General features: G+C 38.2%; 2 protein-coding genes across 2 annotated transcripts in view; both read right to left on the bottom strand.

Moving 5' to 3' along the window:
• Window positions 1-336: 336 nt before the first annotated feature.
• SLC35A3 (solute carrier family 35 member A3) lies at window positions 337-19,058 on the bottom strand. The gene is made up of 8 exons (XM_082287179.1): window positions 19,002-19,058; window positions 9,068-9,272; window positions 8,072-8,226; window positions 7,862-7,984; window positions 6,572-6,743; window positions 3,448-3,566; window positions 2,806-2,939; window positions 337-790 (listed from the first exon to the last, which is right to left on the bottom strand). Exons 2-8 carry the CDS (start codon window positions 9,252-9,254, stop codon window positions 700-702), a joined length of 981 nt encoding a protein of 326 aa, XP_082143305.1. The 5' UTR covers window positions 9,255-9,272; window positions 19,002-19,058; the 3' UTR covers window positions 337-699.
• A 1,772-nt stretch (window positions 19,059-20,830) lies between these two features.
• The window catches only part of LOC309576059 (uncharacterized protein), a gene marked incomplete at its 5' end in the record, with an annotated part of 48,106 nt that continues 45,235 nt past the window's right edge, over window positions 20,831-23,701 (bottom strand). The window contains 4 exons of the mRNA XM_082287022.1: window positions 20,831-20,963; window positions 21,335-21,364; window positions 21,621-21,659; window positions 23,459-23,497. Of these exons, the coding sequence (XP_082143148.1) occupies window positions 20,865-20,963; window positions 21,335-21,364; window positions 21,621-21,659; window positions 23,459-23,497 (207 nt within the window). The 3' untranslated portion in view covers window positions 20,831-20,864. The remainder of the gene's footprint in view (window positions 20,964-21,334; window positions 21,365-21,620; window positions 21,660-23,458; window positions 23,498-23,701) is intronic.

Below are 23,701 nucleotides of genomic sequence, written 5' to 3' on the forward strand. Positions count from 1 at the left end.
AGGCTGCAGTATTCCTCTCTTTGTACTTCGGTGAGAATGTTAACATTCTTACAATAGTTTTATATAAGCAACAGCATTATAGTATTATCATTTAATAACAGATTTCTGTTATTAAATCTGCCTTCTAAATATATAAAAATATTTGATATTGTGAAAGTGTCTTTCAATCATATTTCAATTTTCACAGTTTTAATAAGAAGTACCTAATTAGAACCATCACTTTAGAACTATGACATTCAGCTCGTTTCACGTAAATAGACAAACAGTTAAAAACATATTTACTAAGATTAAATAGAATCAAATCCCAAAAACATACAATCTGACAATGTTGTCGTGTGCTCTTTCAAAGAGTGCATAGGACATATTTCTGCAGCAGTCAATACAGTAATTATTTTGATGCAATCTCAGTCAAAGCTGTAAACATTCCCAATTGTAGTTTCTTGGAAACTTTTGGTTCCTTTCATGTTTTTATTAGCAAGTTGCACTGGGCATTCCCCTGACATTTCCCCCCCATCAGTTACAGACAGCATCATCCTCCACCTGTAGCCCCTCTGGCTGTTCAGAACTTCTCATCAGCACTTCTTCAATACATTCAGGGCAGTCATCCTTCCCTTGCAATGCACAGTGACACTTCCACATGCCAGTGCTAGCAAGGCCCCCAGTGCATGATCTCGAGAAGCAGGTTGATGAGGAAGTCTGCTATGCCTTAATGGGATTTCCTGCAGGTTTGGGATCATAACCATATAGGAAAGTAGCTGCTATTACAAGGATGGCTCCGAAGAAAAAGACACTGGATAGAATAGGGATGAAAAAAAAAAGTTTGTTTTAGTTGATGCAAATTTATTTATGCAATACAATCAAAAGAAAGGATATTCTTCCATGAGGAAAACAGGAAGATAAATTATATTTGTCCAATGTATAAAGAACACAATAATTTGTACATTTTTATTTTTAGAGGGATGCAGAAAGTTGTTGAAATAAGTAACTACAAATTAATGTATCATTATATTAACATATTCTGAAAATTAAAACTATATTTTCACGGAACAACTGTCAAGAGCATCAGATCAATCCTTCTTTCCTTAATTTTTTACCTAAAGATGTGGGCAAAATGGAAGCAGGAGCTGAAGAAAAGCAGCTATTGTGGTTAACTACCGGTTTTTAACAAATTACATACATCATGTTGTTGGAGCTGTGTTTGCTCTGAAGTCCTAAGCTTAGTCAAAACAAATTACTGCTGCCTAAGACCCAGTTTGCAAGTCAGTATAATCTAATTTTTGGCAGATACAGAAAGATTTGTCTCATGAAAACACAATAAGGGCATCTTTTCTATTGTGGCATTTTGGCCTTTCAAGTTGTTTTGATAGTTACAAGTCTGATACAAAATAACCAAAGCCAGCAGACAATCAGTACACATTTTAGAAACGAATCTTCTCATAGACATGACAACATCAACAATTTCATCTTCTGAACCAAACAGTAAAAAACTGTGGCATATGACACATCCTTCAGAGGATACATTTAGCCTATTTTGGGACACGGCCCCTTGCAACCCATTCAAGCATTTAAGTACTTTACATCTATTACCCTAATCAAAAATGTTGATGTAACAGAAACAATTATACTGTTTCAGTTCAAATACATTGTTAGCATAAGCAAGGTACTAAAGATTAAGTTTGATTAACTCAAGTTAAGCAATTTTTATTAAATTGGATGTCTTCAAGTTCTACATGCTGCTACTTGGCTCTATTTAATTTTCAACATGTTTGCAGAAGCTGTTAAGTTACTTATTAATTTTCCATTTGAGCACACAGAAATTCTTAAACCACTTTCGACATTTGTTTTAATGGGACAAATATAGTCTACTTATAATTTAAGCTCAATGTCTTCCACTTCTTAAGCCTAGATAGCTACTCCATTTCCTTTTTTGAATGTTTAAGTAAAGCCCTGATAATACAGAATCACAGAATAGGCAGGAATAGAAGGGACCACAGTATTGCAAATATATACTTTTAGATAAAAAGATGTTTCTTTGTACCAGATACAAAAGTCGTAAATATTATTCAAAATATTTGTATGCTATGAGTACATGTAACATGCAAGGAGTGTTGGTCAGTCACAAGCAAAATCCTACTCCTACATCTGGAAGTGGGATTATTAATTCTATACTCCATAGAAGAACAGCACTGGCAAGACAAGCAGTGTTCTGAACCTACCCATGTACAAAACCTGTGGTACACAGAGCTCATCCCCAAAACATCAGGACACTGTACAGGGCCTAGAAGAATGGAGCAAGCACTCTTCTTTCTTTCTTGGCTGTTCTCACTACTGAATATGGTGTTGCCTTTAGAAATAGCTCTGCCTTTGGGCTTCTGGGTGCCCTTGGGCAACTCAGTGCTGCAGCGGCACTTCCGTGAGTGCCGTGACTGCAGTGACCTGTGTTGGAGCGTGCGGTGCGGTCGGTGAAGGGCAGCAGAGAGGCGATGTCCCCGTGCCAGCCCCTTGTCCCGGGACACGGAGCAGCGGCGGGGGTGCAGTGCCCACCCGGGGCCGCAGGGGGCGCACCGGGCGGAACAGCGGCACCGGGCACCGGCAGCAGCCCGCAGGGAGCGGGACGCTCGCCCGCTTGAAAAACTCACTGATAGCTACCGGATGAGGCTAAACCTTGATGTGCAAGTTGTACCTAAACATTCTGAAAGTGTGGCTTGGACGGGATTGGGTTTTTTATTTATTTTCGCAGTTATATCTGGTAAGCAATAAGTTTTCAACTATTTTTTTTTAGTATACTTGGTAAGTAATTCTTACCTTGTAGGGACAAAATCTTGCAGCCAGAAATAGGAGATCAGTGTTGACAGTATAATAGAGAGAGAAGTTGCAAATCCCTTTAAAATGTTGTCTGCATATTTTATAACAGCAGCAATCACCAGCCCTCCAAGTGCCTGGAAAAATAGTGAGGTTTGGATTCATAAACAGATAATTTGACTGAGAGCATCTATTTTAACACCATGCACCTACTTTAGGAGAAGCTATTGTCTGTGTTGAAGAGCAATAAATTTATTTTATATTATGGATTTGCACTGTTGAAAATAAATATTGGACGAGTAGTTCTTTCCCCATCAAAGAAATTGTTGATTGTATCACCACCATTAAATGAGTGGAAATGCTTGTACTGAACATTTTTAGCCACAGGAGGAAGACCATATAGAGAGATACCTTTAAACATTACAAAATAAATAATGCTTATTTAATAATGCACAATACTTAATCATATACCTGTTATATATTTTCCAGCTTTTCACTGAGAGGTTTATGCTAAAAATGATATATCAGACTTTTGACTATAGAATTCTCAATAACTTCACTGACACCCATTAGTTTCCCCCGTTATTTATAGAAGAGTAAATCCCTGAGTACCTTCATAGAAACATGCAACACAAGGTATCTCACCTGTAGAACAACCACCACCCACGTAAGTTTATTGTATCCTTGAAAAAATCCATTCTTTGACAGTTGTTCTCCATCATAAATGTAAACACCCATCAGTCCAAATATGCTACCAAAAAATCCTGAAAGTACAAGATTGATTAAAAACTTCAGGTGAAAAACATGCAAATGGATTCCTCATCCTTAAAGGCTGCTCATGTATTTCTGATTTTAAAATTGGACTGTCACTTGCAATACCATCACATCCAAATGCAATCAGTCCTGTTCTCTTTTAAAAGCTATTCTCCACACATACAATGAGTTTTGATTGTTTCCATGAAGATATCTTTATATACTTATCTTCTATTATTTTCTACTGGCATTGAGTGATTTTTGTTTATGGCATATAGCAAAATTCACTTAAATGTAATTTCAGTTTTCCTGAAACTAGTCATGACTGAAGGCTGAAGTAACCTTATAACCTGGAGAGAAAACCAGGAAAACACTCAGTGGAGGAGAAGGTCCCTGGCACAGCAGGAGCAGCAATTAGCAGTTTGCCAATTCAGACAAGGATCTTGGAAGTGGGATTCTCCTGAGCCAGTCTCAAACACAATGAATGTTTACTAGTAGAGACTTAATGTCAAAAGCTGAAATTGGGATAAGACTATGGAGCTTTTAATTTGGCAAGTAGTGTTCTTCTATCAAATGGGAAAGTTTTCTCAATCCTTCAAACATGGCATAATGTAAGCAGCTACTCTGTGACTGATGTCTCCTCTAGTCCTGAGCAGGAAAGGGGGAACACTTTTTTCTGTTCCTTCTCTGTGAAAAGCTGATTTTCATCACATTTCTTAGCATCTGAAAAAGGCAGCATTGTTTTGAACAAAATAACACCTTCTGCTTGATAAGAAATAATGCTTCTTGTAGGCAGAATTAAAAATGTAGATAATTCAGATTAAACCATTTACTTGTATTTTCCAATTGATCTGCTAAAATAAAGAAATAAAATCGACTATTCATACATCCTTATTATGATATTGGTATGCATTAAAAACGGAATTTTAAACAATTTCTTTTCCCATTATTTTCTATAGTTTTAATAACTCTCTATGGATATGAAAATGAAAACCTGGTTGGACATAAGGGTTTTTGGTTTGTGTTTTAAGAAAAGCTCTATTTCAAAGCTCTTGCTTATGAATGACTTGCTCCTGAATAATACAATGTCTGAAGTGGGCAACTACCTTGCACTTGCAGAAAGAACACACCAATGTATTTTTGAAAAAGTGATTTCATGTTTTATTTATTTTTGTATGTATTTAATATATATTGTTTAATGTATTTATGTATTGAAATAGTTTCTAAAATCTTCATGACATATGACAACATTATTTTTGAACAGAAAACAACCTCAATAATAAACATTCTACTGAACTTCCTCTTGAGGCAGATCAAGCTCACTAAAAAAGTAAATACAAAACACAGGTGATCTGATTCTCACTACAATCAGACATTTATGTCTTCATGTATCACTGTTCTAGCTATTCATAACCTTGAAGAGTGTGTTTAGACACAGCCTGCTCTGATCTCATTGTTTCACAAAGAAATTACTGGAACATTCAATGTATGACCAGGCCAACTACCAAACTACGTGTACACCTGTGTACTGTAGAAAAATCTCAACGATGTTTTAGAAGAGATCATCGATTCTTCAGCAATTATGGATTCTTATTGGAAATTATTTCAGATATCTGCTGCCCATGAAAGCACTTTTAGCATGGAAACTGATAGTAATAATAATAATCATCATCAGCAGCAGCTTTCCTTGGTAATGGATTTTATATTGCAGCTCCACCCAAAACACCACATCTTACCTTAAATCCTGGACCAAGCCCCAGCTAGCAACCCTTCTCTGCCCCCCAAAATTCCCTAACATAACGCTTCCTGATGTATTTCCTACACCCTGTTCAGGAAAACTTAGTTTGAATACACACAAGCAGATAGTAAGGAGAGGTTTAGATTCCTTTCGCTATACGCAGTTTCAAAATATTATGGTAACGTAAAAATGTTATATTCAAAATTAAGTTCTGCATTTTTAACTGAAACCATTTATAATTAAAACACAGTAGGAGGAAAAGAAAGGAAAAAAGTATGGCTTACTGACCAACTATCTAATTACTAAAGAACCCACACCATCTCCTGTTCTTGCAGTACTGCACTACATTCTACCAGACTCAGTACACAGCTCTGATCCACTAAGTCATCTCATGACTTAACTTCACACTGGATTTGATCACTAGTCTGGTCTAAGGTGCTGGGAAGGTCAAATTCTGCTCAACACATCCATTCAAATATGTCATAAATAATTATTGCCTACAGGTGAAGACTAGAGGGATTCCATTAGAGAAACGAAGACAACAATAAGCTTTGTTCCTGTTGCAGAAAAGGAACAAAACAATATTGTTGATGTCACATTTCCAACCCTCTAAACTGGACAAGAGTGCTTTGAAGTGAGGGAAAACTCACTCAGGAACACAGATCAATTATGTTACCTTTAGTATCTAGGGTCTGGAAGATCCAAGACTGCTTTGGGAATAGAAGATATTCTCTTACTGATAAGTGCACAGTAGGTACACATATTTAAATAGTTAAGATGAACTGGTCTTTTGCATATGCCTCTCCCCAGTGATTATGCACACAACTGAAAGAAACTGACCTTTGTATTGAAATAACAGTAATTAATCACCTCAACTTTATTCCCAAACAAAGCAGATTTTATGGCTTGGCACTTTTAATAGAAAAGCAGGCACAAGAGAAAAAATACATTAATTTTAAAACATCTCAAAACATTGACTTGGAAACATATTTTGTTTTAATATTCCTATATTCTCTAAAAAATAGTAAAAAAATTTCAATTGACAGATTCTGTACAAATGTACAGATACTCTATTAACAAAGTAAATCAAGAACTAGATTGAAATCAGAAAGTAAATGCTATAATTCCATCTAGCAGAGTTTAACTTTCAGTTTTAAAATAACATACATGCAGCATACTAAAATGCTGATTTTTTTAAAATTTATACATTCATTTTGCACAATTATCGTAATGCTTCAGAATGCAATATCTCTAACAGATGACTAAAATTAAACTTACCTAGCTGAATGTTTCTGATCCACACAGACTGCTTAGTTTCCTTTAAAATTTTCTCAAAATAAACCCCAGCAAATCCACTAGAAAAGCACGCTATGAGAACTGCAATCAGGCCTACAAACTGTGATCCTGCTGAATGCTCCTTAGCAGGTGTTGCTTGAGAGTCTGAAGGCCACTGGATGTAAAAACAGTTACACAAAATTCACTGATGAAATCAAGTCATGAGCATCTGTAAAACGCAAACTTGTTTTCTACCAACAGTAACAATTACTAAATACAGACAATCACATGCCTGTAAAGCTTTGTATTTTGGACCACAAATACTTTTAAAGGACTGCAAAGCTACAATTTTTCTTTCTACATATTTGTAAGAAGTAAAATTGTGCCTGAACTGGGACAATACTCATCAACTTGAAAAGGTGCAGGATTTACATTTTATAAGCAAGAACTGTTTCTGAATCACAGTGTGACTTATCATGGTCATTATCTGCCACCAACTTGTGCCACCCAACAGTTGGTTACCTTACAAATATAAGCACAGTTAGAAAACTACTTACACCAGCTGTCTTTAAGATGGGATGAATTGTCTTTTTCATGTGCCCCTCTTTGGTGATTGTGCAGACTAGTTAAATCTGGCAATGTGTCTAATGCTATCTGAATAAAATGCAATGCCACAGACAAAAACTTTCTGAGGAGTCTGTTAAATACTGTCTGAGTGTTTTGTTCTCATTTTTCATTACTGAATTTAATCACCGTATCTTTTCCCAAATCCTTAAGTTTTAAAATAAAAATTTCTAGGATATACTAAAATCTGCTAAAAATTCTTAGAATAGTCTCTTATCCCATGATCCTGCCCTCTAAGAACTACAAACTCTGGTATTTGCACTATTTAGAACTGAGGCCAATTTTGCTTTTTGAAATAGTCCAAAGTAAATGTGCCATGCTGAAACCATATGACAAAGTGAACACAGCCTGTACTGGCAAGGAAGATCTGTGAATTCCTAATGTCTGAAGAAATGTGCTAATAAACAGTGCTATCATTATTACTTGCAGGTTGCTCCAGAGGCCCTTTCACATTCTACAGTAGAGCACTGGGTTGCAAAAGAGGTGTTATCTTCTGCTTTTGAACCATTTCTGGTGTCCTCCAGACCTGGCCAGTTGTGATTGGTAGCTCCTGACTATACTCTGGTGCTCATGTACAGCTGGTAGAATCAGAAAGCTGAATAATCAGTATAGAAATCTGTGTTTCTTGAATAAACATTAAAACCCCACAAATCACCTGCTAATATTTACCTGCACAAATGCCACTCCTGTCATCAATATTACCAGTGACAGCCACTGGTATACACCCAGTTTCTTGCTCAACATGGACACAGAAAACAATGCTGTGGTGAGAATTTTCAGTTGATACGTAACCTAGAAGAACCAGAAACAGTTACTACTACTACCCCATAATTCATGGGGGTTTTTTGAAACTTACAGAGAGTTCCAAATATGCAATACCTGGTATGTGGCTGCATCTAGGTTTGACAATGCTACATACAGCAAGTTGTTCTGAAGAGTGTAAATTCCTGAAGGAATAGCAAGTTTAAGAGTTTCCATGGGTTTGTTAAGGATCTCGTCATGTAGCACTCTGTTCAGAGTCCGTAAATTGCATTCTACCCAAAGAAACAGTAAAAGAAATAGATATTCACTAAAAGGAAAGAGTGGGGAATGAAAGAGAAACAGCAATATTCTGTTCTTAAACTGTTGCCCCTTTTTATAGCTATCGCTAGCTATGCCAAGACCTGAAAATACTATGTTTGACTTTAACGTTTTGTATATGTAAGGAAAAATGGCTGCAAGTATCTTCTTACAGCCTGAAGTATCAGAATGAAAACAATTATTCAAAATAATTTGAGATAAACTTATTGAAACCATATCAATAACTTAAGATAATATATCAAAGAGTACCACCTAAAAGTCCATATGTAGAATCCTACAGTCATCAATATTTATGCATAGACAATGACATTTTTAAGCTGTTGAAAATCAAATAGAAACCAGATAAATTCAGTTTAAAATGTACAGAATAAGAACTGGCGTAAATGTGAATACAGTTTTCTTTTTTTTAGCTGAGAACTATGATTCTTCCTGTAACAATGAAATTGCTTCTTCCGTTCTGCATCTACTGTTTATCACAGGTTTCTATTATCATTCATGCTTTGGACACACTTAAAGCTTTTAGTTTTTAGCTACTTCTACATATGGATTTCTTAAAATGCCTGAGCAAATGCAAAATTTGAGATGTTAGCATAAAATTTATTCTTGCACTCCTCAGTATCCAAATTCTCTTAAGTAAATATACAGCATAATTATTGTCTTTCCAAGACTGTTTCTTACACAAGGAGAAGGGAAATGCTTTGTTGTATGCCTGTACTCACATGGCTGCTTTGCAGTTGCCACTACAATACAGCATATTGATTAGGAAAATTACTTGGTGCAAAATTTGACACATACTGCTGTCTTTGTAGACTAATAGAACACAGGCCAAAATCTTCAGAAGTTCAGCAATAACTACTGCAGTAGAGGATAAGTAACGAGGTCCTTCTTCTTTCAGTGTCCGAGAATAGCGCATGGTCAACACTAAACTGGTGGTCTGAAAAACCAGGATGCCCAAGGAAAGGTACTTTAAATTAGCAGACATTTCTTGACTTTTTTCTTTCTGAAACAGAAAAACAGAAACGAACCCAAAGGTAATATTGCAGATATTGGGAATCACAGATTTCTTTATGTAGGTGAAGGCTCACAAGGTATTTTCAAGCTGAAGGTGTTTTCTGCTGTGGTACAGCACAATGCCCAGTACTCCTGCTGCAAGGAGCTGTTCCCAGACTGAAGAGTTTTTCCCACTCTTCCACCTCTCGCAAGTTTGTCAGGTTGCAGTCTCTGCCTTGCCAGGCAGCACCGTCCCAGCAAAAGACGGTGAGGGTTGGGCTGCTTTAAATAAGAATGAGAGGCATGCCTGGCAATGAAGGGGGAGTTGTGGGAAAGCTGAGTTGGAGAGGAAGACATGGTATGGAGGGGCTGCAGGGGAGGCTGCTGCTTATCCTGCTAATTATCCTGCTCAAAAAAAATTCATTGACTATAGATGACTAGGTGACTGCAACTGCTTACTCAGACTGCACTGACTACCACAAACCTTATGTTAGTAAAGCTGTACCATCCTCCTCTCTACTAGGAACTTCCACCAAGTTGATGCAGTTTTCTTTACAATTTGTCATCAATTTAAAGGATTAACTTATCGCAGAAGACTAATAGAGACAGTAATTTTCATTTTGCAAGCAAAATATATGACAAGGAAATTTGAAAAAAGCTTGCTGCTACTGAGAATATCACATAATTTTTGCTATCCTTCATATAAAGAACTTCTATACACACAAACTAATGCTTGCTCTAAAAGATTACCTTCTGCTCCCTTCACTGCCCACTCATTCAGAAAAAGAGCCACTTTTTATAATGCTGAAGTTAAATCAATAACTAAGAGTTTACAACTATGTTTACAAGCAAAAGAAAAACAGTAACAAGCCAAGACAATGCACATGGTTCTCAATTTCAGAAGTCTAGACACTCACTGGGTGCATATGGCAGAGCTGTCCCTGTGTTTTACACCTGCAGGCACACAACTTCCGACTCATTAACTATCCAGCTCTGTTCACACTGCTCAAGGATGTGCTGGTACCTCTAAATATTCGTAGCTTGAACTGAAGCTGTTTCTTGCAGACTGCATTTCTCTAGCTCAAGATGCATTTTACTGCTGTTTTTGTAGACATTTGGAGAGCTGCACTCTTCAAGTATTTCTGACTTGCCTTTATCTTGTCTCTAAGCATTTATAGTTTTTCCCCAGTCAAGTATTCAAAGTCAAATTATTATCTATATGACACTGACACTTAAAAGACATTGAAGTAACCTGCAAATAGGTGTGAATTACCAACAGCCACGAAGATACGAAGTACACACTTGTATCCTACACAATAAAACTGTTTATCTCAAAAATCATGCCATTGTAAAAATATTTGTAAAAGCATACTGGCAAATAAGGAAGAAAAGGATGCCAGGATGCAGAAACTGAGGAAGAAACACACACGGGTTCCATTAAGGAATCTTAATAGGAGATACTTTTGTATGAACTACAATCTCATGTAACTTCTGAAGCAACTGCACTGAGCAACATGAATCACACAGAAATACAAAGTATGAAGGAGAAGAAAGCTGCAGACAATACTGAAGACTTGATGTTTTTTACTGGTTCTGGTGGAACAATCCATTACACGAGGATGTTAATTAATTAATTAATTAATGTGGAATTATGCATCCCCAACAACAAAACTGAGATGATCTGTTAGTTGAAGAACAACTTTGAAGAATAAATTTGCTACATCTGAGAACAAGGAAGAGAAAAAGAACAGTTCCTGCAAAGGGACAAAGAAGGGACATGCATGTTCAGAGACAATGCTTTCTGGAGAAATGCCAGCAACACAAAGAAGACAGAGGGACAAAAAGGTAAAGGAAAAAAAAAAAAACAACACTGAGAGAAGTATAAGAATTGAATTTCACTAAAAGGCTTGTCTATGATACTGGAGAAAAGTGACATTTGTGTGAGCCTGCCTGAACAAACAATTTCTTTCACCTTTTCCATCTACCTAATTTTTTAGAATTGAGACCTTAAAAACTGGAAATAAAGAGCAATATATTAAGATGAAAAACACTGAATTTCATAAAAGCACACATACAGATAAATAAGTTTTTAAACTTTTTGGTTTTCAGTTTTCAAAATGCTTCTGAACAAAATATAGATAACGGGAACACACATATCCCTCCTGACTCAGACCCAAACTTTTGCATTTTGTCTGCCTGTGAAGTGACAAAGTTCACATTAATTTTTTTGCTAAAATAAAAGCACCTATTTATGAAGCAGCTTAAAATGTAATTTTAAAAGTAAATCACTAGTGTGCTGTTCATGAGCAAGTACCAAAGCAATCAGCATGAAACTAAACCAAAAAGCACAACACTTTGATAAGCCCATCAGGAAAGCCATAAAGAACACAAACCACGTAATTATCTTGAACTTCTGTCTTGTCTTCCTCAGTAGTCATGAAAAAAAAGGGAACCCTCCTCAGACAGTGTATCTCAAAAAGGCAGCAGTAGCAGGAAATATTTCCTTACTGTAGTCACTAATGCAGTTTTGAAGTTTCAAAAGTTCACACAAAATGGAATCTAAGTATCCAGCGTGATGGCTGAAATAAGGGTGTTTGTTAAAAGTTGTCCTGTCACTGGTCAACAAGACAGGCTGGTAGACAGAAAGTGCATGAAGTTTTATGCTGGACTTACAAACTGGTTCACAGAGCAGGAACTAGAGTCCTGAAACATACATATGCCAACAATATAAATACTCTCTCTTAAGCACACAGAACATTTAATCAGCTCTCCTGGTCCCTTCTCCTTCTTTTGAAAGAGCTGCTTATCAGCCCATGGGCCTCTGTGCAAACTGGGGACGGACAATCCAGAAAAGGAGCAAAGTAGTGAACTTCAAACAGTTGGGGCTGTCTTCAACTGCAGTTTCACATCAGCTTTAGATTTACAGGTGACTACCAGAGGTGTAAGCACTCACTTGTAGTCATGAGCTCCTGCTACCCTCACAGCAACAGCCTGTGCAGCCACAGAACAAATGAACAGTTGTCTTCAGTAACAGCCCACCCTTGGATTGTCTTAAACCAATAAAGACACTGACGTTCCCAATGCATTTCCTGTACAGAGTTACAATATAGATTTCTTACTGGGCTTTGGATGCACTACTTGGTACTCTGAAGGATGCATCTGTTTGAAAATTCAGATTTAGGTTTGCTAATTCAAAGACTGGAAGGTGGGTGGACACATGAACTCTGTCTTTTGAACTGTATCTTACAGTGGGGTGCACTAAGGACCTGCACTTCCCTGACTATAATACTGAATAACCTATCTCAGGGACTAGGCTCATTACTCTTTTCTTCTGTTAGTTTATGTTAAAAAAAAAAGTCAGCCGCTTCTGCGTCATTTCTTCAGTAAGCAATGGACACACCCTGCAGCCACATGGAAGGCAGCCCTATACAGGAGCCAGCACGCAGGAAGCCAAGATGGGATTCGCAGCCCCGTAAAATTTGAATTCAGTACACACAGGTGGGTGAAATACAGGTGGAGTCTATGTGAAGAGCTGTTCTCCTTGAAAGTAAAAAGGAGAAGGATCCTGGAAAGGTTTCCAGAACACAAACCAAAGCAAAGCAGTCTATACAGGAAGTAATACTTTCAGCTCAAAGTGCCATACTGTGCAAAGTCTGAAAAATAACTCTTCAAAGGAAGCACATTTTTTAAAGTGGAAAATCACATATTTCCATCTCATAATATTAATTCAAAAATGAATACCTTTCTGACTTGCAGATTTTCGTCTCCCTTTGTAATACCTCCAACCCAGGCTAAAATTTAATAGTTTGCATTTTATTTTGTCCCTACGCTTTCCCTCCTAAAATGCTGGTAAATGCTAGTGTTTGCAGAGGAAATTAGGCCATAATCTATTTGACTTAATGAACAACACACCAAAACTCATTGATATTAATCAGGGTTTACTACAGAGCAGTAAGTTTACAGGACTTTTCTTAACCTTAAGATTTTGTCTTTTAAAGATCTGATGGTATAAACTTCTGAGTTTTTTCAGCTGCTAAGTATCTACCATTACAAACTTCTGTACAAAATTAAGGCAGAGTCTTGAGTTTGTAGAAGGACTCAAAATCTGACAGAATTACAGGGAGTATCAGAGAAAACTTGCAAGAAAAACTCCAAGCACTTGACACTATCTGAGGTAAATGACAGACCAAAAAAAGAAAAACTAACAATAAATTCCAGCAAGTCTCGTAACAAAAATGCAGGTTAAATTCACCAAGAGATTTGACAAAAATAACCTCTACTGGAAACTATTTCTTTACTCCTCCATACTCTGTCACAAGTAGAGTTTAATTTAAAAAAAGAAAAAAAGTAACAACTATCATGCTCCAAATCTTCACAATGATGTCATGATATGAATTAAATTCCTTCCAGCCTAGCTGTGAAATGTTTCCACTGCTGACAGTCTTTTAGAGTAAAAAAGCCAAGTTACAGGAGTTCTTTTTCTTAGCTCTTATTCCATTTTATGACTATTCAGTTTAACATTGCTTAACCAAATAAAAGGCATTTGTGTATTAGTCAAAATGTAAAGCCCAACACAGAAGTAGACAACCAGCCTCTCAAAACTGCCAAAGGCAAAGTTTAAATTTTCTGTGCCACTACACCAAATTCTCTATATGGGATCTGCTGGAAAATAGACTGAGTCTGCCTTGTGGAAAGTAAAGTACACTGTGTCATCCCAGTGGTACAGATACAGACTTCCTGGGCATTTGCTTGGGAATCAGGATAACAGATTACAGAAACAGGATGGTGCTCTCAGATTTCTCCAGTGAAAGATGAACCTAGTGCTGATGCTACACCTATACAAATATAGTAAGCCGTCAACAAAGGAAAAAGCACAATTGGAAGGTGAAGTAAGAGCTAACTCACAGAACTTGAAGAACCTATTTTTACAAGGCTTCTTTCAATGCTTTTCATACTTTCTACATGCATTTCCCTCTTCCCTGTGCTGGGTAACACACAAGTAACATGTCATTTTCTGCAACACAATGACTTTCCTCAGAGGAAAGTTCTATTCCATAAATACTCTTTCTTTTTGGAGTGAATATAGATTTGTATTTACCAGAAGTAGTATCTAATACAACAAATATTTTAAGTATAGAAACAAATGGAAGGAAGGAACCTCATAATGTTCAACAAGGCCAAGTGCAAGGGCCTGAATGTGGGCTGGGGTAAATCAGGAACAGGCTGCCCAGAGAACTGGAGAAAGTCTGTCACTGTAAGTGTTCAAGGACAGGTTGGACAGGTTTTGAGCAATGTGGTCTAGTGGAAGGTGTCCCTGACCACGGCAGGGGGTTGGAAACAGATGATCTTTAAGGTCCCTTCCAACCCAAACCATTCTATGATTTTATGACAAATATCCCACATGGTGCAGAGGGCGCACAGACCTCTCGAAATCTAGTTAAGTGCTGCTGAACTGGGGCCTGAAGTAGATTTTACATACATACAAATAATTTAACTGCTATATTTGGACTGCTATATTTAACAATACATTTCTTTCTCCTCTCACCACCACAAGATGTAATCTGTCATGTCACTGTAATTTTAATAAGGCACGTCCTAAATATTTCTAATAATCTTAAACCTTGCATTTATCACTTTAAAATGTCACTATGTTTTCCATTTTCCTCATACTGTAAACAGGTTTCTTTTTTGTTCCCTCCCTTAAGCTATCTACAGTTGCAGACATTCCTCCCCAAATACATGGCACTTTTCAACTAAATCACTGCAAATCACATCATCATTTTAAAACTTACCTTGTTCTTTCTTTTGGTTTCCAGTTTCTTACTCATTTTTCTTGCTGGAGACATTATAAAGTGCACTAAGGACACTATGAAAAAAACCAAAACTGTGTTTCTCTTAGAGTTTGTACACTTCTTCAGAAGTGTGGTTAAAAGCAAATCCTCTAACAAAGCTTTTTCCTTACTCTTCTAGCAGAAACTGAGGAACAAAGATTTTTTTCACATGAAGGTTTCCTTCAGGCAGTATTTCCAATTTCTCCATTTACATAAAAAAAATCTTAACTGGTGAAATGAATTAAAAATATAACTGCATTCAAGTAATATTTTAAAGACAAAGATATCAAGTAGAACGCAGAAGATCACTGGTGGACCTTGCTCCTGCAACGTCATCTTGCTCCCTAGGCATAACCATATCTCATGTACTGGTTTTGGCTGGGGTAGAGTTCATTTTCTTCACAGTAGCTGATAGGGAGCTGTGTTTGGGATTTGTGCTGAAAAGTGTCGATAGCACAGGGATGTTTTCATTATTGCTGAGCAGGACTTACTCTTTTCTGCCTTTTCTACCCCACCAGTGAGGAGGCTGGGAATGCACAAGAAGCTGGGAGGAGCACAGCCAGGAGACCACAGGGATACCCCAGACCATACAGAGTCATGCTCAGTACATAAAGCTGGGAGAAGAAGAAGGAAGGAGGGGAGGCTCAGAGTGATGCTGTTTGTCTTCCCCTGTCCACTGTTCCACGTGATGGAGCCCTGCTTTCCTGGAGATGGCTGAATACCTGCCTGCCCATGGAATGTGGTAAAAGAATTCTTTGGCTTGCTTTGCTTGCATGTGCAGCTTTTGCTTTACCTACTAAACTGTCTATGTCTCAACTCACAAGTTTTCCACTTTTACCGGTCTGATTGTCTCTCCCATCCCACCAGGGGGGAGTGAGCAAGTGGCTGTGTGGTGCTTAGTTGCCAGCTGGGGTTAAGCCACAACTCTTGGCCATTTTAAAATCATGAAGATGGTTTTCAAAACTGGCAAGTGCACTTAAGTACAGAGCAGTTACACATTAAATGGTAACCATTAAAGATCAACCAATGATTGCTCCAAAACCTTGGCTTCTGCCAAAGATAGTGGAGGCTGTATCAGTGATTCACCAGCCATATATCACTCAACCAGGAAATTCCATCACTGCCAAGTCTAACAAAGGGAATGCAATTACATATTAACTATTAACTAAAGTCTAATTTCAGAGAATGTCATAAATTGCTTGGGACTCAGGTAAAGTTTTCTTATATGTTGACAGAAAACTGAGCAGAAAGGGAACTTGGATGAGTGTTTTCATGAGCTCCCAAAGGTTTTCTGTTTGTTTCTTTCTTTCATTTGTTGAAAAAAAAGTACCATTCTAATCTATGTATCAGGCAGGAAGAGTAAAGCATTGTGAATCTTAAAGTGTGAAATTTGTGGCTAAATGTTCTTTAAGCCCACCACCTTTATCCTTTACACCAAACCTAAGAATCCAGACATCATATTTTTTGACTGATGAAAATTTGGTTTGATGAATATTATACAAATCACACACCAAGTATAAATATTCAGCATTCAGGAAATTCAGGCCCTCATTGAGCTAAATGCTAACACCAGCATTTCTTATAAGAGGAAGACTTCAACTCTGCCCAGTAGTGCAATAGTTTTATGTTGACATAACAGTCATTAAGCCAAACTCTGCCTGCCAGCGCAGAAATTTGATACAAGCTTCCTGAACAGCCTCTCATTTTCACACAGTACATACACTGTACTCATTGTATAGATCACAGTATAGATAGATCCCAGCAGCCACATTCAGACTCTGGGAGCAAGGAGCCATTCAGTTCTCAGTTTTAATTCAAATAACCACCCCTCCTCAAGCACACAGGACTGCAAGGCCACGAACCAAAGGACTGCTGGAATGCAGCTCCTGCAGATGTATCAAGTCAATGAAGGAGCTTGATTTAAGGTGCTGAAAGACTGAACATTGAGTCCAGCTGGGGTTCAGCTACAGCTTACACTTAAGCTATTTATGAATTACAAACCAAGTCCGGGTGCTTAAGGCAATACAGTGTGTCAAACACCTCAGTCAAGGTGGCCTACTTGGAGTAGAGTAACACAAAGTAGATCCTATAGTGAAAATCAACCTGTAGGCACTTTAATTACAAATAAAATTAGACAGCTGTACAGCACTGAAGGGATATAAATATAAGACAAGGTTCAGAAATCCAGTGGCAAAATCCTGAATTCTTAACTGTCTGACATTATCATGCCAGATCCTAAGAAGTACAGATGTTAAGAATCTCTCCTCCCCTCTAGAGACATCCTCCATTGACGTGATCCAGCTGTGCAGCCTCCTGAGCTCCAGCAAAAACACAGAGCCTGCACAAGCAGCATGAATATGGTATGAACTGAAGTAACCACTGAAGAATAAGCCCAGCTAGCAAGCAAATCAAGAACAATATGGGAGGAATAACTGTGTCTAGCAAGCCTGTCCCAAAGGTAAGTATGTGTTGTCCTCCCTTAACACTGCCAACTTCTGAACTGTTTTGAGGGGATGTGTGACTTGAATTCCACAGGTACCTGGCTCAGATGATCTCTGCCTTTTTCTTGTTATTGCAAACAGTAGCATAACCAGAATAAGGAATTAGGCTGTGTAGGCAGCCTGTAGGATTGTTAAAGGCAGAGTTACTCCTAACAATACATTGCTCTAAAGAAAGCAAATTTATACTTACTAGAACCAGTCTTTCCCCAAACCAGTATTTTTGCTACACGTTACTCCTACCAACCAGAACATCATACATCCCAAACCAATGGATCTTTATCTCCCAGAACTGTGAATTTCAATCACAAGTTCTTCTCACAATGCCTAACAATGTGCAAGGGAATCATGAACTACAGTATCCAGAGGGAGAGGTTATAATAAATCACTTTCTCCACAACTATCACCTCCCTCAAACTCACCCTGCAGCCTTTAGCTCAACTCAGTGTGCACACTGTTAAGTCAAGTGTAATGCCTATGGAGAGAGGCAATCCCACAGATTTCAGGAAAAGCAGTCCATCACCTAATGTTAATTCTAAGACCCACTCTGTCATTCTGCACATACATTCTCTGAAAAGCAAAGGTTGTCTTAGATCCCAGTCCTCCTGTGTAGAGGCCACCATGAAAAATAACACTTCCCACTGTGGTGCTCACTCAGTTTTAGAAAGGTTTGTTGCATATGTTCTTTATGTTCCACATAACACACCCGTCTGTTCCCAAAAGCTGTGTCAGTCTTCTCCACCCAGTCATTCCTTTAAAATATTTTATCTGAATCCAAGTCTTCCTCACTCTGGCTTAAAACATAGTATATAGGATTTAATAAAATGAAACAACTTGGTATGCTTTCTGATAACTATCTTTTACCTTTCAGTTTATTCCATAATATGCATTATTACATTTTTAATCTCTATATTCTCTGAGTTTCTGCTTAATCCATAACTACTGTACTGCTAGAGGGTTTCTCATTTCAAAAACTTGGTATAAAATTGTGATACCATGCAAATACTTGTAAAATGAGCATTTCCGTGAACTTTACATGAGCACCTCATCACGCATAGTGAGCATCTTCTCAGCAGAGCACCAGCAAGGGAGTCACAACCTCAGCAGCACTGACACAGCTCTGGCCAGATCCGTGCCCCTTCCCAACTTCACACGCAGCCGCTTCCCCACAACAACTTTAACTTCACCTTCTCCTGCCTCTTCCCTAAACCGCTCCATTTCCAGACATTTCTCCCGGTGATTCTTCAATCCCACCCTTTCCCCTCCCCAGCCAGCTCCCACAGACCCGCTTCCCGCCCCACCCACCAGCCCCAAGCGTCTCCCCCGCCACAGGCCTCCCTCAGGCTCCCCCCTCACGCACAGCCCCGCACCGCTCCCCGCGGGGCGGCCCCGGCCGGGCTCTGCTCCCACCTGCGCGCCCGCCCGGCGGCCCCGCTCGCCCCTCACCGCCGGCCCTGCTCGGCTCGCTCCGGCTCCCGGTGCTTCCGGGAGCCGCGGTCCCGTCCCGCAAAGGCTCCGGCTGCAGCCGAGCCCCGCCCGCTCCGTTCCCAGGGCCGCGGCTGCAGCGAGAGCCGGCAGCGGCCGGGCGGGCCCCGGGCCGGGCCCCGGGCAGGGCTCGGCGGGGCCGCCGCATGAGGGGCAGCGGCGCGGGGCGCGGGCGGCTCCCGGAGCCTGCAACCCCTTCCGCGCCGAGAGCGGCCCGGGCCGCCTTCCGCCCAAACCGTGAACGGGCAACTTCGGCAGCCACTGACACGAGCGTTTTGTATGAAACCCATGACAATTTATTAGAGAATGGCAGGGCTGGTTCTAATTAAGGTACGGACCTCTCCAATAGAACATTACTGTGTTGTCCGAAGAAACAAATTGTTCACCAAATTTTGAAGATCGTATATAGGCATAATTTTATGCTTCAATTACACGTTGATTTACCGATGGTTGGCAAAGGGTAGTGCTGTACATAAAAACAGGGTGAAATCCTGTCCCCGCAGAAGTTGGTAGCAGAACTTGAATGGAAACCTCTCCCACGAATTACAATTGTAAACCGTGACAGAAAAGCACACTACTGATAATGGTAACTGTAAGAGCAGGCACACGTTCAGTAAGACATTCATTAGAAGTATGCTTTAGGTGAATGCGCTTTGTTAACACCAAACAGAAGGTGGCTCTGAGAGCTCTGAAAGAGTTTACTGCAAGGTCTGGAAACCTGAACTCAAAAATGGGCTGTGGTATTTCAGCGACCACACTGATGTACCTGCTTGCAGATGTATGCAGCACTCATGAAATTAAACTTTCAGATATATGAGGTATAACGCGTTAGACTAAATACTTGAAAAAAGGAGTCAAGAAGTTACGAGTTTTATTAATTTAATTTTCTACTCCTTCTAAAGAAAAAGGCTTTATTTTTCAGCAGATTTTAGTTTATCAGCCTAAGCTGGGGTACATTTGCCTCATATGCTTCTCTACAGAATTCCAGGTATGTGCAGTTGGTTTAAATGGAGTTCATCGTGTCTTTGCTCTGAGCTGTTTCACTTTTCTAATAATTAAACTTTAATTAACCCAAAAAAATTTCCGTTCTGTGGAGTTTTTTTGGTTTTTTGCTTTTTTTTTTTTTTTTTTTTTTTTGTGTTTGGTTTTTATTTTTTTGTTTTGGTTTGGTTTTTGTTTTTTTTTTTCGTTGTTGTTGGTTTTTTGGGGGGGTGGGGTTTTTTTTGTTTTTCTTTTTTGTTTTGGTTTTTTTTCTTTACAATCTCCATTTTGAATTTGCATTTGATTACAGAAGACTAAAACCAATACTCTGATACTACTTCAGCATCTTTTCTTCTGTCCCATGGAGAACTGCTTATTAGATGCTTACATTAGCCTTGTTTTATGCGATGATTACGAGGCACGGTGCTCAGTTTGCATGTATAACAATTTATTACACCTTGTCTGCTTTGGTTAATAACCAAATATTTTTTAAGTATTCATTTGTCACACCAATCATTTCAGGTAGGTGTTCATTGCATTCACTATTGGATAAAAAGAAATCATATAGGTAGGGTACAATATGCTCTCTTAAAATGATGCCTAAAACACTGACACAGCTAATGATATCTACTAATGACTAAAACCAGAGGTAAACTAATGAGAGGCATGACATACCAGCTAGACATGCAACATAACAGCCAAGTAGCATCTGCCAATTTGGCTTAAGGGTATTTTTTTCTTACATTCAGTAATCTAATAATACGGAATATAATCCGTGTTTAGGATGTCAAGTAACCCTTCAGAAGTTCATATAGACCATTTTGACACAGCAGCAGAGAGAGCAAAGGCACTCAAGACACTGAATAACATCAGGAGTTGAGGAGTGGAGTGCTTCCCAGCAGAGCTCTGTAAAAAAAAAAAGAGACATTTGATAAACCCATTCCTAATTAGTTCTCTTTTTCACTATTATAAAAGCGTAGAAATTTTCAGAAAAATCTTTTTCTATTAGCCCCTTCTATTATGTAGACACTTCTGATGTGAAAAGATCACGTGCCACATTTATATCAACAGGTGTCTTTCAGTGATAATCAGGGTCAAAAGTATAAAGCACCTATGTGGTCCCACTTCTCTTCATTTTTGTTAAGACTATTTCATTTATTATTTTGCACACGTGTTCTCAAATATTTATTCATATGTAGGAAATGTGACAGATTTCAGTGTTCTGTGACATGTATAGGAAGAAAACAGTAGAAACTACGAAGAGGAAAAGTTCTTACCACTTGACTGCCGCCTGAGTAAGGTGATTGCTGAAAACAAACAAACAAATACATTTATAGAGGTGTTCCCAGCCAATGGTTTTGAACACAGTTTTTTTCCTATGATCAATATTTTAATAGCTTAACCCACAGCATGATTTTAAGTTGTTTAAGAGGAAAGTTGAACTAATATTAATACAGAATGTTCTCTTTAGACCAATTCGTCCCAAAATTGCTCTTTCCACCACCCAGGTTCTTTGTTTACTAAGCAAAAAAGATGAAAGTGCTGTGATGAAAGTATTCTTACCGGTTTCCCAGAGTAAGTGCTTCCTGAGCCAGCGCCACCCTGTGAAATAATTATGAACTATTTAATTTTGTCATACAAGACTGCAGTGAACAGTGTCCAAAGAGCACAGAGCAGCTTGAAAATGCCCTGGTTATTAGTGGGTCTGGTAGTGATTTTGATTTTACCATTTTCACTGCACTTTCTCCCCCTACTTTAATTGCATGTCTCAAGTAAGCACAGCTGTGTCCTTTTTATTGTATGAACAGTTTCAGAGTAATGGGTCAAAGCAATTTGTCTTGTCTGAACTACAGAGTTGGAAACTGAATCAATTGCCCCGATATTTAAATGCATCATTCTTATTAGAATGACCCAAGCATGTTCCTATGAGTAAGTAACAGAGTATATCAAAACTGTGCTGTGGGAGGAATAAATGCTGCCTCATCCTAAGGTTCAAGTTTGAACAAAATATACCAATTTTTATTGGTGATTTTTCTCAGACATTTACCATTGTAACATAATTTTAAATTTCACCTTCATTATTGTTACCTATCTTAAAACCCAATATCCTCATTTCTAACTTGGTTGCAGAATACTGAAAGAAAAATATCCTTACTGGCTTTCCTTGATGACTGCCTCCTGAGGAAGAGGAACCCTGGAAAAAAATACCTGGTTTTGACTCTAAGTCTATTTGTGCTTAAATATTCTTGCTATCTGGAATAAAAGACCACAGAAGAATGAACACTGTTTTGTATCCAGTCATCCAAAAATCCCAGGCCAAACCTTATCTGAAATACAAATATTTAATATCTTTCTGAGTATTCTTTCAAATGTTGTATTTGACAATTTAATACAAAATTCCCAAGAGGAAAGAACTGCTTTGTAGTTGTGTTTAATATATGGAATGGAAAAAATAACAAGATCCAATTAAACAATAATTCATCTGGTATCAGTCTATGGTTACATTTGGGAAAAAAAGGGCACCACCAACAAAAAAAGGCAAATGTTAAGAGTCCTTTACTCTACAGCTCCTACTTAAAGAAAACTCTAATAAGAAAGGTAGTTGAAAATAAAAGTGGATACAGAATAATTAGATGTTCTGAAAGCATCTTATTCAGTATTCTGGTGAAGTGGCTCTGCTTACTTGAATGGCATTGCCAACAGGAAATGTTACAAGCATTAAGTCTTTAAGAAATGCCATCAAATAGGTACAGAAAATGTCTCACCTTTAGGATTCATGTATTAGAAAATGTAACATTTATAGCCACTTTTTAATAAAAAGTACATCTTCTTTTCTATAAGAGATAAGCTAAAATATTTGTATCTCCTGCCATTGAATGACAAGAGCAAGGTCCAAATTACATAGTAAAAGTAGTAGTCTGAAATGGTAGAAGTTGAAAATATGCATAGTTAAATGGCAACTATTATTTCCCTTGAAAATGAAGTGTTTTCTTCAAAGCAAGACAGAAACACTTAAGACCAATGCATCCAAAATCAATGAAAAACTGAGCTCTGAGCACGAAGTGTATGATTATTTTGAATTTGAATAGAAATAGCTGTTCAGAAGTTCCTTACACACACACACACACACAGACATAGACAAATAAAAATCCAGTGGTCTCATTCTGTGATTACTAGAAGTTCAGCTACATAGTAAAGTGCTGTCTCAAAGCCATGAACTGTATGAAAATAAATATTGCGTTTGCATTTGTTGAGACTATCCCAGAGAAGTAAATCATGTGACACTCTTTGCATATTAAAGTAATTCTCAGAAAACTGTCTAGTCCATAACTAACTAGATATAGGTTTTTTAACGGGCGTATAAGAAAAAAGAAAGGTAAATTTGATTGGTTTGTACTTACTGGTTTACCATGTGGTCGGCCTCCAGAAGGTCTGCCTCCCTGTGAGAAGACAATCAAACTTGTATTAACTGAATGAAAGATCTTCTATCACTGTCTTGAGACAATTTCTGCAGTACTTAGGACAAGCTTATTTGGGTGTTCTTTGAACAGAAAAAAGTAAATGAGGTACCTAAAATTTACACTCTGTACTACACACCACAACAATGGCAATTTGAATCAAGAAAGCAGTGTTATGAAATAGAG

This window comes from Coloeus monedula (genome assembly GCF_965178545.1).
Source record: "Coloeus monedula genome assembly, chromosome: 9".
Lineage (NCBI taxonomy): Eukaryota > Metazoa > Chordata > Aves > Passeriformes > Corvidae > Coloeus > Coloeus monedula.